A 20,259-nucleotide genomic window follows, 5' to 3' on the forward strand; every position below is an offset into this window, starting at 1 on the left:
GTTTTACAGATTTTTCTGAAATGTGTTTACAAATATAGCTAAATTGTCCATGATTAAAATGTGGTCTAATGGAAGCCCATGTGTCATTGTTTGTTATATGCAGGTCACCTAATTATCCTGTTTGCAACAGGCTGGTAGGCTGCTGTGGAATCTTATTTTTTTTTAATTTTTCAGAACTTGAACCAATCTGTAGCCCATGACTGGACCTCAGGTTTACAAAAACTGATTTTGAAAAAAGAAGATGAAATCAGAGCAGCAGATCGCTGTAGAATTCAGCTGCAACTCCCGGGAAAACAGGATAAGTCAGTAGAAATCTTGATTACAAAACTTTCTAAATTAGTTTATATATTAGGTATAGATGTACAAGGGAGGATTTGGGAATCTGTAGCTCTTCCCTCACTTCTGTCTCCGTGGTAAGTCCCTGAGTTTTGCTCTTATGCCACAATGCTGGGAGCTTTAATGTTCCAGAGCAGCACTGTAGCTTTTCTCCTGTTCCTCAGCCCAACGTTCTGGGTGCAAGAAGCAAGAGAGGAACTGTGGTAGTGACAGCTGATAGGGAACAGTCACTGGCGTATTCCTTCACCAGTGAGGGTGTTCCTCTCATAACATTTCATGTTATGTGAAGTGTAGGAAGATGGACATATGGTGTATCATAGCCTGCACACTGAAATCAGAGCTTAGTCTTTGTCTAAGCATTAGAAAATAATGGAATTTCATCTCGCTCAACATTTATAGCCATGGCTGTATTCATACACAATGCATTTATAGTGGCTTTTTTTTTTTTCCCCCCTTGTTTTGCAGGTCTGGGCGGCCAACTTTCTTTACAGCTGTGTTCAATACATTTACCCCTGCCATCAAACAGTCTTGGATCAACAATTTACAAATGGCCAAACTGGCCCTTGGTAATTCCTATTTACTCAAATTTCCTAATGAGTTAAAATAGCTCTCAGTGTACAGTGTAATTTTTTTATTTTTATTTTTTGGAGAATGATTTTTCTTTTTTGGTGAAAATTTGTCTGCAGATGTTTAAAATTGCAATACAGTAAATAGTAATGATTGTGTATCGCTGTAATAACATTGTAGATAAAACATGGTGTTTATTATGAAGGAATATATTTTCTTCAGTATTTTAATGAAGTCTGGTATTCATTACTAATTGTTGCATCTAAATCAACACAAACCTGATCTAAGTTAGAGCAATAAAAAATATGCTGTCATGTCATGTTATTAGTCGCCTGTGCTTGCACAGAGGTATAGGTTTCCAAAGACACTTAGACTTTTCAATACCTAAGTTGAGAAATTTTAACTTGCCTGAAAGCAAGTTTCACCAGCACATGGTCAAAATAGAGTCCTTTTGTGATGCCTCACTGAAGACAAGCAAAGTAACAAAAGAGAAGAGAGCATGGATGTTTCCATCATTCCAGGAGGAGGATCCTTATAACTGTGATAACTAGCAGTTGGTAGTGATGTTACTTAAACAGACAGAGAAATGCTGTTCAACAAACAGATTTCCTAGAGCCTGAGGAAAGGTTTGATGTGTCTTTTCCTCTTTCAATATTCAATTTACAAGATCGTTAAGAGACTATCCTTAACATTTTGTTAATGTAAGGTGTTCTTTTTTTGCATCATCTGTATGTATATAATCTACTCAGTTGAATTTTTGCTCACAGTTTTATGTTGTCATTTATGCACCTATGGCATAAGAACAGTCTGATCTGTATTGACTAGTCCTAACAGAATTCTTTTCTGCTCCTGTGGAGAGAGGTGTGAAAGGATTGTGAAGTGTTTATTGTTCTTTCCATTACAGTGGAGGATAATCTGTTAGGTTGGTTCTGCATAGAAGATGATGGGAATCAAATCAAAAAGGAGAAACATCCTCTGCTTGTTAGACACATGCCAGTGATGATGGCCAAGCAACAAGAATTTAAGGTGAACAGAATTTTGATATGAGATTACAATTAGGGTTTTTGTGTGATATAATTTCTAAAGAATACCGCATTGTAAATACATCTATTAGTTCACATCTGTTAGTTCTCTTGAGTTGCTATCTTGGTTTTCAATCATTAGTAATTAAAGGTCCAGAAGAGTCATGGGAATGCAAAATGCTACAGTCTTTGAGGCACTAAGCATAATGTTTATTTTTACATAGTATGACATTCACTTTCATATGTATGTGAATCACTCAGTATAAACAGAAGTGAGATTTCCAAGTGTCTGTTTGGGGCTTAGAAATGACCTAAAGCTTACAAAGGGCAGGAATCTGGTCTCCATGAAAGCTGTCTTTCCCTGGTGTAGCTATGTTAAATCCTCCTCAAATTTCTGATCTTTATTAGTCCACAGAGAACAATATTTTAAAATTTTTTTTAAAAATTACGTTTTATGGGATCTTATGTAAAATGTCATATTCCAAACAATGACATAGATATTTTCTTAATGGTTCATTTCCTAAAGTAATGTGTCAGTTTGAAGTCCTGTTGACCACTGACTTTAATAATGAAAATAAGTGCAACACCAAACCAAACAGATGGAAGGGAAGAGTGCTGGATGCTATTTTTTCTGTGTATCAACAGGATTTCTTATTGACCGTCAGTCAGTAAGTCTTGTGCAAAAACAGTAATGGAAATAAAATTGTGTATGTATGGATAGAATCCCAATGTTAAGTTAAAGTCATTGGATGGGTGCTGCTTTAAGAGGTGAGTCTGCAGGCCTTCATTGCTAGAACAGCCTACACAGGCTGCTGAGCTTCCCTCCACGTGTGAGTATACAGGCCTGGATGTTGGGGAAAAATAACTGGTGATTCAAAACGCAGTAAAAATGTGTAATGGTGCCAAGACAATCTATTCCTGTGATACTGGTTTTCAGAGCAGCCAAAGTCTACTGAAACTCTCTTGATTTCCCATACAACCATAGTCATGCTTGTCTTATTAAACAGCTTTTTCTGTACTGACTACTTTCTAAAGTCACCACTGGTGAAACAACCAGCTAATTTAATTTTTTTTCACAAACTTAAATGATGTATGTGTTTTGTTAGAGCCTAGACATTTGTAAGTCCTGAAAATGCATGCCAGGATCTGTGAAGGCCCAGGCTCAACTCTTCTAATCAAGTTAGAATAGAGTCTTCTTGTTTTGAAAGGAAAGGGAAGTCTGTCACCCATATAGTTGGGTGATATCTTTGCCTTGGTCACCTCAGGAAAGCACAGTGTGTGACAGTATTTGCCTGAGCCCTGGGCTAACTTTGCCAGTTTTGCAGCTCCTAAAGTAATGTGAGTGTGAGGCCAGGTGTCATGCCTGGTTCTCCCAAGTCCTTGATATTACTAGAAAATATTACTTAAGTATTACTGGTGGTTTTCTGCAGCCTCAGCTGCAGTTTGGGTCTCAGGCCACAGCTCAGGGTGGGAAGAGAACCTTTGCTTGGCTAATCCTGTTTGTTGGCTCTCTGGGTGCTGCCCTGGGTACCCAGTTGTGTAGGGAGCCATCAGAGCAAGTTTACATCCCGGGCTTCTGTCAAGATTGAGAGCTAAAATACCAGGGTTTAACTATGGCAAAAATCATCATTTTTGACTAAGATGCAAAGTGAGGCAGAGGTGTAGCAAGGAGCCTGGGAAATATCCAGCATGCAGACTGTCTTATTTTTCACTAGTGATATATTTCATTGTCACAGCTACTGTAAATTGCCACAAGTAATTGTGGTTTGTACTGTGTAATCATGTGTTAAATGAGACATGCTAAGACTGTCATGGATAGCTCCTTTTTTTTTTTCCTCTTTTTCTCATCTATTGATTTCAATTTTTTGTCTGTATATAGTGAATTGCTTAGCTGAATAAATAATGTGTTTTCTACTAAGGCAAATCACTTCATAATGCCTATTGGCTTCAAGGAGATTTGTAGAAGTCTTTGCACTTTGGAAAATTAAGTAAACTTGGAATTTAGAACTCTAACTTTTGCCTACTTGTTTCTTTTTGGTGTGGGGTTTTTCTTCCTTAATTGTTCACTGTTGGGAGGAATTGTTCACTGATGTTGGCAGGCTATGGGGGAAGCTGTCTAAGTTAATACTAACAGAGTTGTCTCTAGTACTACAATATAATCACAAGGACATTGATGTCCAAGACGAGAACATTAGTTTGAATTACAGAGAATCTTGTGTAAAAATGTAGTATCACACCTCATTAGAAACCTTTTTATTCTCTACACGGTTATGATTGCTTTTCAATATTTTGAAGTGTTTACATAAGCTTTAGGAAACTGCCGTGGATATTAGGGAAATTAGAAATCCATGACTGGTCATAAAAATGTTTTTTTCCAATCCTTGATGCTTGAATGATCTTCAAAGTTGGCCTGGACTTAAATACAGATCTTGAGTCTGTTACTGCTTTCAGGTTTTATTTTAAATGGGCTGCATGATAGAATCATGAGTATTGTTATTGATTTACTGACAGTAACATGATGACATGAGATTGGGAGGGAGTCAAGGTCTGCAAGATGATGGTATTAGCATTCAAAATGACTAAGGCACCTGGAGAAATAATTTGGCGGGGGGGGGCAGGAAGAAAAATAAAAAGGATGACAATCAGGACAGACACATGGTATGCTCAGGGAGAAATTAGGAGTTTCATAAATACAGATTGAAGAGGTGATTTAGTAGTCTGTTAAAGTAATTTTTAATAGACCAGCAAAGTAAGGATTGCTTAGGGATGTGATATTGTTACAAAGAGCAGTAATGAATGAGATCTGTAGACACAGGCTTCTGAAGAGGTAAGTGTAGTGCTGCTACCAGCTCTGCTAGAATAGTGTGTTCAGGTGAGAAAACTGCACTCTCAAATATACATATGAGGTTGATACATCTGCTGGAGGGATGTCAGTTGAAAAAGTGGCAATAATAAGTTCAAAAACAAAAGTTTGAAAAATCAATTGTTTAAAAAAATTATATGTAATTAAGTGATAATGTTAATTTAGCCTAATGAAGAGGAGTCTCAGGCAGGGTCATGACATATATCAGCCTTACATGTAAAAGGACACCGCATAGAAAGAGAAGTACTTGGTGTCTGAGGTGAGAGGTAAGAGGCTAATGATTACATCAAGGATGGCATCAGGTTGGGGACTTACAGAAACTTAGTAGAAGTCATGAAGCATTTGAGCAGATCAGCAAAAGAGAATTTGTAGTCTTTGGCCTTGAACGTCTGTAGGGGTAGATAAGAAATGTGTCAGGAGCAATACCCGGGCAGCTGATGCTGCCATGGGAAGCTGGATGAACTAAACTGACTCCTTGCCTTATGAGATTCTTTGATATCCTTAAGTGCTTTAGTTAATTACAAACTAAAATAGACAGGAACAGGCATACTTTTTTAATGTACTAACAGCTCTCTTTCCACTCTTTGAAGATTGAATGTGCTGCTTATAATCCTGAGCCATACCTTGCCGGAGAAACAGAGTCAGATTCCTGTGCTGCAGAACATGGTTTTCTTTGGGTAAGTGTAATCTTTAAAATATGAAAGTGATTGTCTCCTGTTTCTTTCCATTGCTTTTTGTGACTCTCGGCAACATGTAGACATTAAATAAATGTTGGGTTGTTTTTTTCTCTTTGTTTGTTTAAGGATAAAAGGTTAGCTAGTAATTGTCCATGTGATCTTGCTGGTCTCTGTAGGGTGTCAGTTAAGTGTGTGTGATTTGTGCAGCACAGAATGAATTCCAAAGTGCTGAGCACATTCAGAAGGGAGTTATGTGCTAATTTGTAACAATTGCTGCTAAAACACATATGAGCTTACACTGTCCTACTGTCTATTTTCATACTTTAAGAATGTTTTAGCCACAAGTAATCTGTTTGAATCTGTATAGTAAAAAAACCTACTCTGCATATTGCTATGACCCCAGATATGCTGATATTCTGGCAAAAAAAATGAGGTGGATAGTAGTTGTTCTTAAAAAAACAAAAGGGAAGCTACTGATTTCAGGAGCTTTTCTAGTTACTACAATCCTGAAATTTTAAGGGAACCCTTGTGAATTAAAAGTTAGAAATAGCTTTTCTTAGTGGTCTTTTTCAAGGACACCCATATAATTTCCTTTTGTCTTTGCCATTTGTAAACAGTCATTGCAAAAACATGCAAATTAAATCTTTCTACTGCTACAAAATATTCTTTCTTTCTCTTTAGTATTTCATTTCATATAAACAGAAGGAGTTACTATACAAAAATGTATACTGTGCTTGGGTAGATTTTTTTTTTTAATTTTTTTTACTTCTCCCTGATTCCTATAGTGTTCAAGTTTGTGGACATGATGATACTTAGTTCTGGATCAGGGAGAAATTTGGGATACTGTATCAGCAAGTTTACAAGACTTTCTTTTGCAACAGAGCATTTCTTTGTAGACCAGTTACTGTGCAAAGGACAGGCCTCACCTATATTACCTGTTTAAAAAGAAACAGACAATTTAGAACACCAGGTATTAAAATAGCATGTTGCACAGTTACTTACAGTAATTGCATTATGTAATGTGTATACATTTGAGTCAGATATCAGAATAGGCCATAATATTATTCCTGCTTTAAAAAAATAATTAGTTCTGTGAGTGTACTAGGCAAGTTTGTATATATAATGTTTTGACATGTCCTGTATTTGTGCTGAATTATTCTCTTACGTCTTAATGCATGAAAATTCATATTTGTACATATAACTAGAGATGTACTCTTCAGTTAAAATTCCAGTCATTCCTTCTTGTACATCCTGATTTTCCTGGAGACAGGTATCAGTCATGGTCTGTTTTTTTTTCTTTTTATTTTCCTTTTTCCAATTCAGATTGGCAGTTGTACTAATCAGATGGGCCAGATTGCAATAGTCTCATTTCAAAGCTCCAGCCCCAAGGTTATTGAGTGCTTCAATGTGGAATCACGGATTCTCTGCATGGTCTACATACCAGAGGAGGAGAAGCTGAAAGAGCAAAACAAAGCTCCAGACTCTGAAAGTGTTCTTGCAAAAACTTCTAATGTGCCTACTATTTGCCTTGGCATGGAAGAAGGAAGGTGATTCTTGGTTTTGGTGTAATGTCTATGATTAATTGATTAAGTTGGCTATGCTATAGCAAAATTGTGTGAGATACTTCCAAGAAAATGTTTACTTTTTAAAAAAGTATCCAAGTATTATCCCAGTGACCTCAATGTATCCTTTCCACTTAAATCAAGGAAAAAATGCACTCCACATTATTTAAAATTACACCATGTGGTAATTGAAATTAAAGCAGTGCATCTTTTTGATGAAAGTGGATTAGTTCATCATACTTGAAAAATAAAAATACTACTTTTGTAACATTACAACATAATCTTCAGGTATTGGAAAATTTTCAGAATGGCAAAGAGGAATCTTTGCCCTGTCATATTATGCAGGATTTGTCACATGAATAAATAATATTGCTGTTTACTATTGGCATGAATTACTTTGCTCTTTTTGAACTGGTGGCCTACTGAGCCATCACTTGATTTATATCAAAGAACAAGACTACATGTTCTAAACTTAGAGGCCAGTAACCAAACAGATCTTGTTATAGTTAGTGAGGCCATAAGTGTGTTACTACATGTGATTTTTGAAGGTGTTTCTAAGCAGTATAAATGAAGGAGAACAAAATTCTCCAAGGAAAATGCTATTTCTAGAAAACTTTAATTTAATTTAATTCCAGACTTAATAATATTCTTAACATATCCATGGTAACAATCAATAGGAATCGTGAAAATTTTAAGTGTAGGTGACATCTGGTAGTGAGTTTTTCTTTTCCCTAGTTCTCCAGGTAACAAATTTATTTTTTTAAACTTACAAAAGTTTTAGATAGACTCATAATAAGGACTTCAAGCAGAATTTTTATTATGTATCTTTTTTCGAAGAACTGTTTCTGCAGACAAGATAATATGAATGTGTTGTCATATGTCGATGTTAAGTAATTGCAAGTTGTCTATGCAGACATTCTGGAGTGTAAGGAATTGAAGGAGAAAATCCTCTTCCCCTCAATATTTTATTCTAAACTTGTGTTTTGCATATTCTAATAAGAACTATATAAAGCATTTCACAGGTCTGTTTTTTCTTGCTTCTTTCTATAGCATTTCTATTTACAAAAGTTGCCAAGGCTCAAAGAAAATTCGACTTCAACACTTCTTCACTCCTGAAAAATCAACGGTTATGAGCTTAACATATATGTCTCAATACTTGTTCGCTGGCTTGGTAAATGGAAACATCTCAATCTACACAAAAACAGAAGGTATAGTGATATGATTTGATGGCATCCTGAGGAACTCACATGTCAGTGTATTTTGGCAGAAGTAATTTTCCACTACTGTATTTTCCAAAAATTCTTTGTAAAACTGCTGAACTAGGGTTAGTACTCTTTCCGGTATGTCTGAAGAGACTTGTCTCTTTTTGAAGGATAGTTGGAACTTTGATAGTGTTCCCACTTTCACCATACGTGCATATGAAAACTGAATTTTCCCCTTTAGCTTAAACCCAGACGTCTTCAGTGTTGCAAGAGTCCAGAAATTTATGTGCTAACAGCAACAGCAGTACACAGTATTTTACACAGCACAGTGCTAATTCCTCTCAACTACCCAGTGTTGGTGTTTATGAAACACAGAAATCCCCTATTGGTAGAGATTTCTGTATATCTCATTTAAAATAACCCCATTTTTACTGTACAGATGGGATAAGTCTTTCCTATGTGTGCAGTTCCTGTATGTCATGGTAGGCCTTCTTCTTCTATTAGCATCACAGATGGTTGTTTTGTATCTAGCTAAATAATTGGCTAAAATAATTTGAATAAAGGAGAATCCCAGGCAATTCTTCTGACCCACAACTGTCTTTTCCAGAGCTGGTTTGGATGCTTGTCTGTATATTTCAGTACATCTCACTAACTTCCCTGCAGTATTGCACACATATTTAGTGATTCAGTTCAAAATCAGTGAGGCTTTGCTCAAGGTTTAAATGTTTTAAGTGGAATGTTAGCACAGAGACTCCTAACCTTGCGAAGTACAGAGCCAGCAGAGATCTGCCTTATTTGTGTGAGCTGCAGTAATGATGGTTGTCATGTTTCTCTAATGAGTGCACCCTGTGAAAATTTCAGCTGCATTTGTGTGGCACTGTACCTTGGCTTCTAAATCCTACCAGTTTCTAACTGAGGAACCAAAGTCAATATCTGTAATCTTGGAACAAATTATATGTCCACTGTTAGATCATATAGAGACTTTGTTTGAGAAAGGTACAGGATGTTTTTTTTTCCCCCCCAAGCAACAAAGGATCTGGGAAAATGTGTTGGGAAAGAGACTTCCTTTGTCCAGTTGTCATCTTCAGCCGAGTAGGTTTCCTGCTGAGCTGTTGTCTCTGATCCGAAGCCAGACATTAGATTTCAGTTTCCTTTAAATTTCTTTTTTTTTAACCACTGAATGGCATTTTTTTTCTTTGCTTTTGAGGCACAGGAGCGAGGTCTTGATCTTAGATTCATAGCATTTTTGGCGTTTCAGTTTCTCTATGTATCTGGGAGGGGTATTAAAGTGAATCTGTCATCTTCTCTGAATGGTGTTGGTGTATTTAAGCTGTTTTAAGACTGCAATTACCATCACTCAATTTCTTCCAGAAAAGACCACTTCAAAAACACAACTGACATCCTTGGCAGTATAGCTAAGAAAGGATTCATGGGTTGCATATCTACAGAGAATGTTAAAGATGGGCCAGAGCTGTTAACCAGACTGTAATGCAGTCTGGTTATGAGGTGGAGGTTGTGGCATTAACCATCCCCTGTTTATCTTCTTCTGAAGACACTGGTTTTGGGTAGTGAGATGTTCATAGAGCTTGTCAGACTCTGGGTCATGATCACTGGAGCTTTGAGATGGGAAATAATGATATTTTTCTGACTCTTGTCAGTTAGTCTTGTAGTCCCTCTCCTTACTGCTTGGTCACTGTGGCTTATTTCAGTTCTCCATGCCCCATGGAAGTTGTGTGATTCAGCTGCTCCCGTGTTAGCATCCATCTTCCTTGTAGTTGGCTGCTGTGGTTATGTGAGGCAGTCAGCCCTGGAGGGGTGTTTTTATGAGCACTGACCTATTTACCAAACAAAGGAATCCAAGCAGTGAAATGGGAGGGAGGGGGAACACAACCCCTGAGGAGCTTTGTGCAATCCATCAGGATTGCCTTCTGTTCTGGAGAGGGGGTTACTTTTCAGCCAGGCCCTTCAGCTTGGGTTTTGGTCTGTCATCAAAAAGGAGATTAAGTAAAGATTTAAAAGTGAATGTGAAATATATCACTGCATTACATCTTGATTTGAAGCCTGAGAAGGACAAATGCTATGAGATTCACAGGAAAAATGGTTGTGCAGCCTGTTACAGGATTCCATGAATTAAAAAGGATAATCCTTCTTCTAGGCTAAAAATCTATCTCACAGTCTCTGATAGAGTTGGGGTCCTTTTGTCTTCCTCCCTGTGCAGAAACTGCGAATCAGTTCAGTCACTGAAGCTCGATGCCTTACTCTGTGTAGAAAAAGACCCACAACTTGTATCATTTGATTTGCAGGACCCAAATAGCTCTAATTTCTCCAGTTGTTTTCGGATGGGTTGGTGCATATAAATATCCATGATGTTTGTTTACAAACAGCAAGTACTCTCTTCTGACTTTCTTCACTAGAGAACTTTGTCAGATCAACAGCATCCAGAGTGCTCTCTGGCTGCAGAAAACCTTGTCTTGAAGTAGTATAAAATGGAAACTGAGAAGTCTGTACAGTAAACCAAGGAGCTAGTGCCATGTTAGTGGGAGAATAGGAGGTGCTCAACTTCCTTTCTGGAAGGTAGTAATGTTTTACTGAGACACCTCTGTATCCATGTATTTTCACATACGAGGTAAAAAGTACTTGAGCTTTAATGTATTTGAGCATAAACTAAAAGCAAAGTCATGAGGTGCTGATACCGTAAAATCTACTTGGCTCTTAAATGTGAGCTAATATGGTGATTTGTGAAAATATCACAGAAAACTAGGGTGCAGATCAGCTAATATGTTAATTGTAAAAATAGTACCCCTGATAGTTATCCTCACTAATCCTTAATTTTATTTGTGTGAGAAGACTTGTTTGGGGAACTGTGAAACAGCTAGTGAATTAAATGCTGTTCTACATAGGAATGGGAGTGATGCAGACTGCAAAATTTCTGCCACCTTGTTTGTTGGGAACTTACTTTAAGGTCTGTGAACTTTAGCACCGTTATCAGTCTGAAAAATTCTGCATTTAGTGTTTGCCTCAGGCTGAGTTAATATTTCCATGCAAAACATGCTTAGAAGAGGTAAAGGAAAAAGTGTGTTGTATTGTCTGTGTTTAAAAAACATAACAAAACCCCTTTGTGATGATTGCAGACAGAAGAGCAGATGTGTTTTCTGAGTGATGTAATAGCAAAAAAGGTCAGCGCGTGTTTGACTTCCATTCACAAAAGTATCTTAGGAAAGGGAAATCACAATCTTTATATAATATAGGTGTATTGTTCCTGATATACTGTAGTCAGTTCCAGCTACTTCCTTTCTTCTAGACATTGATATACATTTCCTTTCCATGAAGTCCTGTAAAGAGTACGGAGAGAAACAGGAAAAAGAAAATAAAACTCAGAATTATTGTGGCAGAAAGTAGAAGAATTCATACTTTAGTAGTTTCAGTAAGAGTTTGGTCAGGTGAAATAATTAACAGCTGAGACAATTTTGGCCGTGCACAGAACAGAAGAGACTTCACTGGTAAGAACTTAGGGAATTCTGAAGTTGGTCAGAAGTTTCGATGACTTACCTATCCAAAGAGGCCTTGTGACACTAATCAAGTGAGCATTTTCAGAGGATTAATATCAAGGAAAATGACTAAAACTGAAAGGAAATACAAGAGTAAGAGGAAACAGTTACAACAGTGAAGGAGTAGCAAGTCAGTTCAATTGGTGAGGTACCTTGATGGATTTGGTAAGACACTTGTGTCCTCTGACAAATTGAGGGAAGGAAGAATACGTGGAATGTAAAACACTGATGTCAAAGTCAGAGCTTGAGTGGATCCATGTACTACTCCAGCTTGTCTGAAGAGTGTATTTCTGGCATGTGATTGCCACTTCAAGTAGACCTTGTGAGAGGTATTGCTGTGAAAAATAAGGAGTGGTATTAAGCTGTTAGGGAGAGGACTAGAGCAAACAGAGATAAACAGAGATAAAATACTGTTGTCTTTGCAGTATCATATAATACTCATTACCAGAAATATGTTGACATTGCTTTCAGTCTTATTTGTGTATCTCATGCCAGGACCTCCAGCACCATCCCCTGTATAACTTTAGGAAGAGCTCTGTCAGCTGTTTAGCTTGAAGAATTTGATGCATATGTGAGAAAAAAGGAGTATGCATGCATAGTGTAGGACATTCCTAGTTACACATTGTTTAGAAGAGCAGACCTGAGTGTCTCATCTTATTTTCAAGTGATAAGGAATGTGCTAAACTTTTGACTTCTGTAGGTACCATTTTACTCCTCCACAGCACTGGTTTATGTACCATGTGATGGAAAAAATGTTTGTGCTCCACTGCACTAATTAACCAAGAACTGCTGTTCCCAGGGCTGTGTTGGCAGCTCTGTTGAAACCATCAATAGTGCTGCTAAGCAAGAGAGGAAGCTGTCAACAAAAAAGCTTGCTCGGTTCAGCTTGACTGAAAGCATAAAGGATGGGAAAACTGCTACAAACTCTGAAAAGACTTTTGGAGGAAATAAACTATATGTTAAAAGGTTATCTCATATGAAGACCTGAGTGCACCAACAACTTATAATTATTAAAAGTACTAAATATTTAAAAATATTTATAAATTAAATAATAGGAAGCTTGTTCTTATAACTTATTGTAAAATAATACTACTTTCCTTCGTCTGAAGGGTTTTGTGAAAACAAACCACAGAAAGATAAAATAGCCAACATTGTGTCCTATAAAACGAACATTGTTTTAAAACTTTTCCTATCAGATTAAATTTGAGTGAATAGAAGGATAACTAATTTTCCAAAATTCATAAAAATCACAAGACTAGTAACAAAATGCACTAATGGAAATAATGTCCTTATACATTAAAGTCTTAGAAATATTTCATGAGCATGAGAGACCTTACTTTGATGCAGCTAAACAGCTTGATATGTGCATTGCAAGGTACTGTTCAACACTGGTGTATAAACTATGGCATGTAACTTCTGGAGAAATATAACTTACAAAGAGTATTAAAAATAGTGGCATAACACGGTGACATAGCACAGATCTATTAGTATAAAATCTGTCTTCTATTTTTTTAAAATATTCATCTAATATGCAAATATCAGACATCTTATATATAACATAAATATCGACATTTAATTTCCAGAAGCCCCTTGATTCATTTCTATATTTGACCCTCTTCTCAGATTTTGTAGACACATCTCTTTCCTGCAAACAGCTGTACCTACAATTCATATAGTATGCCTTGAGATTCTAGTTTTGGCAAAAGTTTTATTTTGGCTTCTGTTTCTTGCTTCTTTTCTCTTTTGCCAGGAAGAAATAAACTTATTTAGTCAGTAACTAGCAAAAGATTTTATAGCATCAAACAAAACCATTCCTTATGTTTTTGCAAGTGCTGTGTCTAATTTTAAATACCTGGATAGTGCCATTTGTCGGAACTACTTACATAAGTATGTCTTGAATCTGCAGGTGTTTACACAAGTAGAATAGAGATAATGCTCCTTTTCCCTTAGGCTGTAGAAGCAATGGACATTGGATCAGACAGGTAACATGAAACATGAAGTCTGTGCAGGCAGGTATTGAACTGGGTCTGCTGAGATGGAGAGGGAGGCAGGGAGAATATTATGTTTTCTTCGAAGTATGATTTTGATAGTCTTAAACCACTTGTGAACTAGACACACACTTGCTAAGTAATTTTGGAGATGGGTGATAAAATTCTTGGTCATCAAAATGAAGTCTTAATCTTACTTTTAGCCAGCAGCCTGTGGTTAAAGCATTTACAGAAGTATGTCAGATCAGGCTTAATCCCTTGTCTTGCTTGAGAGGATTTTTACCCACACTTTCCACTCTCAAGAGATTTCCCTGGCTGCCACAAAATTAGAGGAGAGAGATGCACAGGGCTTAATTTGTCCTCCTGGTGCCATTCTACTTTGTATAATTAATTAATCTTTTACTGAGGCAGGGTCCAGAACACAGCTGACATGTCCTTTGAATACTGCTCTAATTACTAGACCAGAGAGTGTCCCCCTACCCTTTTTTCCCCTCATCTGTCTCAGATGTTGTCTGATCTGGAGGACAGCATTGTTTGCAGGAAGAAATAAAAAAGCACCAGTGAATAGCCTTATCACCTGACTAGGGTCATAGGGTAGAGTGATAGCTTTGGATCTTTCCTGGGCTGATACATCAAATGGGATTTCAGAGGTTTTTTTCATGAAATCATGGTAACATGAAAGACATCAGGTCTCTATCTCACCTTCTTTGTATGTCCAGTCCTACAGAACTCTTAAACTGGATTGTCAAGAACTGTGTTAGAACACATACCAACAGAAAATGGTTTTGTGAGAACTGAGTTTTGTTAGGCATATATGTTGAATCAAATATTCATGACACAGATGGTATTTATAACATTGATGGTGTTGAACTCACCTTCTTACATTGATCAAAATTATTAATAAGGAGTAGTGCTTAGTCATCTGAGGAATTACATGGAACTTGAGGGCATAAAGGTCCAGATCTAAAAAAAAAATTTAAAAATTAGATGTTTGAAATTGAATTTAAGCAAAATGTAAATCTGAGTCCACAGTTGAGATCCTGAAAATCCTTATTATCCTGTCATTTCAGTGTCAGCTATGCTTTATATATAAATTAATGTGTAGCTTGAATGTATTTAAGAGAAAGAATTGTCAGGTTCTATGAACTTTTGTTTTACATTAATGTAAAATATATATATTTTCAGTGTGAAAATATAACTAGAAAAGATAGCTTTTTGCTCAGCATATCTGCTCCTTGCCCAAACTCACAGTCCTTATCCTTCAGAAAAGACAGGAAGAATGTACCAGAATTATGCTGGGTTTATCCCTAAGAATGGTGCTACGTACAGGTTGTTGTTTAACTTCTTCAGTCAGCATCCCTTACACAATGAAAGTTGTGACACACACGTGTGCAGCTTCACTCTCTGAAGGCTTTGCACTGGCTACAGTGGTTACAGCAATCATACGGTATGGGCAGCCTCCAGTTTAGAATTTAATTTGTGGATAATGTGGTTGCTAGAGAATGGAAACTTTTCCAGAAGTTTGTTTATTACTGATAGCATATAAGAGTCATAGAAAATACAGAGTGACTTTGACGTTGCTGGGAGAGTTTGCAGGCTAATAACTGGAAGCACTCTTCTCAATGCAAACTAAAATAATGAAAATTATTTTGACAGCCTGAAACTAAGTGTCACTTTTACAAAGATGCTTTCAGAAGAGAGCTACATCCTGAGAATGACTCAGCAAAGGTTGTATCACAGAGATGACAGCAATGTTGAGAAGTACTCCAGAGCTGAGACTTCTCATTATTTTTGTTGCTACTGTTATTGGTGAAGCAGGAAATTTTGTACTCCCTTTCCCTAAGCAAATAATAGGAGATGCACTTGTTTTGAGGACGAAAAAGAAAAACTTCTACTTAAGTGCTTGCCTAAAGATGTATTTACTTTGGTCTCATCAATCAAAATTTAAGTGGTTACTGAGTTGAAACTAGTGCCAGAAGAGTGGCAACTTTTTTGCAGCTTGTGCAGGAAGGAGGCTTTTCAGTGGAGAAATGGTACTTTCTTGAAATATTTTATCTCAGTGTAAAACCCCATTACTTTTAACAGATTCTTATATTATTAATAAATTATAATGTATAGAAATGTGATCTTTGAGACTATATTCAATGAGCACTTAAAGTATATAAACTAATATGAAAACATTAAAATTATTATCAACGTACTTAGTGTGTCAATTAGTATGTATAAAAGATAAAGCTAAAATGTTGCTGGCTCTTAAATTTGGGGATAAATAATCTGCTAGTCCTTGTTTCAAAGAGATGGCAATCAAGAGTGTCCAGAGCAGTAGGTTGAAACATGCAGTTCTTACCAGAACCTCTCTGAATAACTGATTGTGCCACATACACATGCATAATTTAATTTAGATCTGCTAAATGCAGTCCAAAGAAAGCACTGTTGGTTTTATAATTAGGGGAAAAAGTAAGAAAAGTGAAGATATGGTACAAGACCAAGTTTTAATTTCTTCTTTTTTTTTTTTAAATTTCCTTCTTAAATGAAGCATCTAGTAGCAGGAAGATCCATTCCATCAATATGCTCTTAGAGAGTGATCTGCACTCATTAGAGCCCACAGTAAAAATCTTCCTGACTACTTTGCACATGAAAGATGATTCTGTCCTAGTTAGAAATTGATTCATCTTGAAATGAGTTGGTTGTGAGCTCTTTCTGAGCTGGAGACAATTGTGTCAGCCATGGGTTTCTGCCTGTATTTCCTCTGGAAAGGAAAGCAGTTGTATTAGAACAGCAATGTGGTATTCCTGGATTATCATTTAATCTAGATAACATTTGCACTGTTGACAGGTATATGAGTACTTAGGTTTGGGTATTCCCCTTAATGTTGTTTTATCCTTACAGACTTACCCTGGAAGCTAAAAGTAACCATACACAAATCACAGTGTAGCTTGAAGTGGCAACTGTCAGAAATTCAAGCAGTGAGCTTTTCAGAACTGTTTTAAAGCAAAGACCACCATTTGGTTGTGTATAACCTTTCTTCTTTTTTTGTTGAAGATGGGACATGGAACACGGAACCTCAGAAGATAGTTAAATTGGGGGTTCTGCCTGTTAGAAGTCTGCTTGTGATGGAGGAGACCATTTGGGCTGCATGTGGTGGACAAATTTTTATAATCAGCACTGTGACGCATTCCATAGAGGTAAAAGCTTTTAAAAGCATTGCTCACCTATTATGCTACAGGGTATAAGTGGTGAAATTTTAGAGATGAAAATCTGTTTAAGAAGCATCATGATTCAGGAAGCTTTTTATTGAATATGGTCTCGGTTCTGTTAAATCCCACTCCCTTAGTTTGTAATTCTGCTGTTGTGTTCTCTCCTGATGTCTCGTTAGACCTTGCTTCCATTTACCCACTGGTTTCCATAAGGTGCTTGGAAATTATAGAGTATTTGGGGCAAGAGATTTTCTTAAAAATGAAATCTGAGGCAAGGCAGCAGAGAAGTGGGTGCCTAAAGGAATTCATGTTAATTACAGAAGAAGGTTTCATTAAGAGACTACTTCTATATAATTAGATGTTAATTGTACCTTGTGATAATTTCATAAGGTATTTTTTCAGAGTTTTGCTTCTCAGTGGCCTACAAAAACTTTATTTGCATAAGAGCAGTTTCTGATGAATAGTACATAAGAGCTGTCTTTTCTGGAATGAGAGAAGAGTTAAGGATTCAAACTCACATTTGTGACCACATTTTCCAGACAGTGCTAAGCCCTTATTTCTGTCAAAATTACAGCTTTCACCAAAAGAACATCTTAGCCATCCAAAGTTAAGAGGTGATGAAACATTGGGAGTTCAACCTCTCCTTCAACCTACAAGAGTGTCACTGAATTGCATGTTTACAGCCATGAAGTTCTTTCGAACAGGAGTCATGATGAGCTCACAGCCTCCTTCTTTGTGTGCTTTGTTGCTGCTTTTTTTTTTCATTGATGATCGTGTTTTCTCCCAACAATTGTCTGTTTGGTACAATTGATTCTGTGAGTCACTGTCATGGGTTTGCAGGGAAATAGCTAACATCCTAATTTCCTCTGTCTTTTTCTGTGTTTTCTGAGTGATTTGTTTCATCTAATAAGATGCTTGGATCATATATTTCCCTATTTTTCTTTTCTTTAAGGTTTATTTCGTTGGTAGTTTGAATGGTATGATTAGGGAAAGCTTTTGGAAGAGTGATTTGGATAGATGCTTGAAATGGACTTTCATTAGTTTCACAGCCTCTAGGACACATGGTTACTGTTGTACAGTCTTTGGTGACAAACCTCTCAGATTCTCACCAGGAAAACAGTAAGAAATCACAGCCAGATTGTTCCTGTGTGAGGCTGGATATGTACAGACAGATCTCTGTAAATAAGTTTGGCAATTCTGGCCTAATTCTGTAGGAAAGCTCTCCCTAAACCAGGTGGTATGGCTGCAGTTTGGGCTATGCTGGGCTGTTTTGGCAGAGGAGAACAAACCCAGAGTTAAACAAGCTCTGAGGATTAAATGTTTAAAGCTTACTCTGTCATAATACAGTACAGTATCATGGACTGCAGTGTTGAAAACAGAAGTTTGGAGAAATAAAATAACAAGTACTCTACCAATATCTCTCAGACATGGCAGTTTCACTTTTCAGCTGTTACTGCAGATTTTCCTACAAAAGCATCACAGGAGGTTTCTTCTCATTTCTCAACTAAGTCACCTACTGTATTCAGAGGCCAGGTGGTTATAGGTCCATTATACACACAGTGAGTGTTGCAGCAAACATATAAGAAATGATGCATATTGGGTTGAGTAATATTTTTTCAATATAAATAATTTTTTTCAAGAGCATGATGATTTTCTGTATGTCTGGCTGAGGGTTATCTTTTTTATTTCACACAAATATCCGTGGCATAGTATGTCATCCTCCCTACAGAACTGTGAACAAGTGATGATTTTGTGTTGCCTCTTTATGGGTCTTAAGACATACTGATCTTTTTCTCATCATCTCACCAGACTAAACAGGTCACTAATGTTTTCAGTGTTGCTGCCTACTTAGTGACCTGACTTGTTTTGATAACTTCCTAGGTTTATGTTTCCAGAAGGGATCTGCTATGTTGCCCTTACCATGTTTGCTGGCAATATTATTTCAGTATTATATGATGCATGAGACAATTTAAACTCTGTATATATCAAATATTTTAATATCTGAGCTGCCTCTTCTTTATTGTGAAGAGCAGAATCTTTGGTGCTGGAAGCAGCAGCAAGGAAATGTTTGTTCTCCCTCTGTGCTCTCTCTTGTTTAGAGTTAGTAGTAATGATTTGACTCACGATCTTTTACATAAACTTAATCTTCACTCTATCAGCAAGAATCCAGGTGTTGCACGGGGCTCAACTGTTATTCGTCCCTCTTTACTGAACTCCTTTATATCTCCATATACTTAATGTGGAGATAGTCCATATATACTGCAATGCAGCTGCTTGCTAGTTCATTGCTACTGTCATGCATACATACTGTGCTCTGCATCATGTACGTTATTGGTAAAGGCACCTGAAAACATTTTAAGGTCGTATTTTTGCAAGCCCATGAGCATATTCAAGACTATTTTGTAAACTTGTCCTTGTGAGGCACACTTTGCCTCACAGGTATGTCATATTTAACTGTCTGTGATGCCATGATGACTTTTTGCCTTTTTCTTTATACCCCTTTTATATACCTTTTTATAGCTTTTGTATTAGTGTTTTTTAGCCTACATTCTTAGACTTATTTTGTAAATCTAGGAGACTAAACACCTTAGAAGCCTTGTAGTTAGGGATCAGAAAGCCCCAGATATCAAGGTCCTCTCCAGAACACATTTTGTAAACTAAGAACCATCCAGGGGGAAGGTTCCTTGGGGAGAGGGGCTCGCTTGAGCCTCTCATTGGGGAATCTTTGATAGATATGCTAATTAGTAAGACCTGTAATGTTATACCCGATCTGTTGTGGGTGTGCATTGTGGTGTGTGTTTCGGCACATTCCACCTGGATGAGGTGCACCTAAGGATCCTTAAAATAAATACAGAGGTAAAACCCCTTTTTTCTTCTAACCGTGTTTGCTTCTTGATTTTAAGACCAGGAAAAGGCATCACCTGAGCATTTGCTAAGTGCAAAATATGTTATCCTTGAAGACAATCTCATTCCATGCCTCTTTGCTTTGCTAAGATTTTTATTTAAGATTTTTTCTTTATTTAATAATTTTTAGTAAATGAGCAGATTTGGCATTGTGTGTATTGGATTTGGATATTACTCATTTCTCCTGCTTTTTTTGCCCCCCATCTGTTATGGGTAAGACTCTCAATTCACTTTTTCTAATGATATGTTATTGTAATGGAATGTTTTAGGTAATGTCTTTTATTGGCACAGTGCCCCAAATTGGCACAATGCCCCAAGACCCTTGGCAGGGTACACATGAGAAATGCATCAATTGCTGTTATATATTAATTACATACTCTGGTCCTCTTTCTG

General features: G+C 36.9%; 1 protein-coding gene across 5 annotated transcripts in view; it reads left to right on the top strand.

The window, feature by feature from the left end:
• The window catches only part of ARHGEF10 (Rho guanine nucleotide exchange factor 10), a 113,494-nt gene that overhangs the window by 77,859 nt on the left and 15,376 nt on the right, over positions 1–20,259 (top strand). For all 5 annotated transcript variants that reach the window (XM_042016875.1, XM_042016876.1, XM_042016874.1 and 2 more), the window contains 7 exons: positions 175–302; positions 802–902; positions 1,808–1,929; positions 5,379–5,465; positions 6,789–7,012; positions 8,078–8,235; positions 16,808–16,950. In XM_042016875.1, the coding sequence (XP_041872809.1) occupies positions 175–302; positions 802–902; positions 1,808–1,929; positions 5,379–5,465; positions 6,789–7,012; positions 8,078–8,235; positions 16,808–16,950 (963 nt within the window). The remainder of the gene's footprint in view (positions 1–174; positions 303–801; positions 903–1,807; positions 1,930–5,378; positions 5,466–6,788; positions 7,013–8,077; positions 8,236–16,807; positions 16,951–20,259) is intronic.

The sequence above is a fragment of the Corvus kubaryi genome, unplaced genomic scaffold (genome assembly GCF_017639235.1).
Source record: "Corvus kubaryi isolate FWS band 111438036 unplaced genomic scaffold, C.kubaryi_AGA036_p1.0 split3-73, whole genome shotgun sequence".
Classification (NCBI taxonomy): domain Eukaryota; kingdom Metazoa; phylum Chordata; class Aves; order Passeriformes; family Corvidae; genus Corvus; species Corvus kubaryi.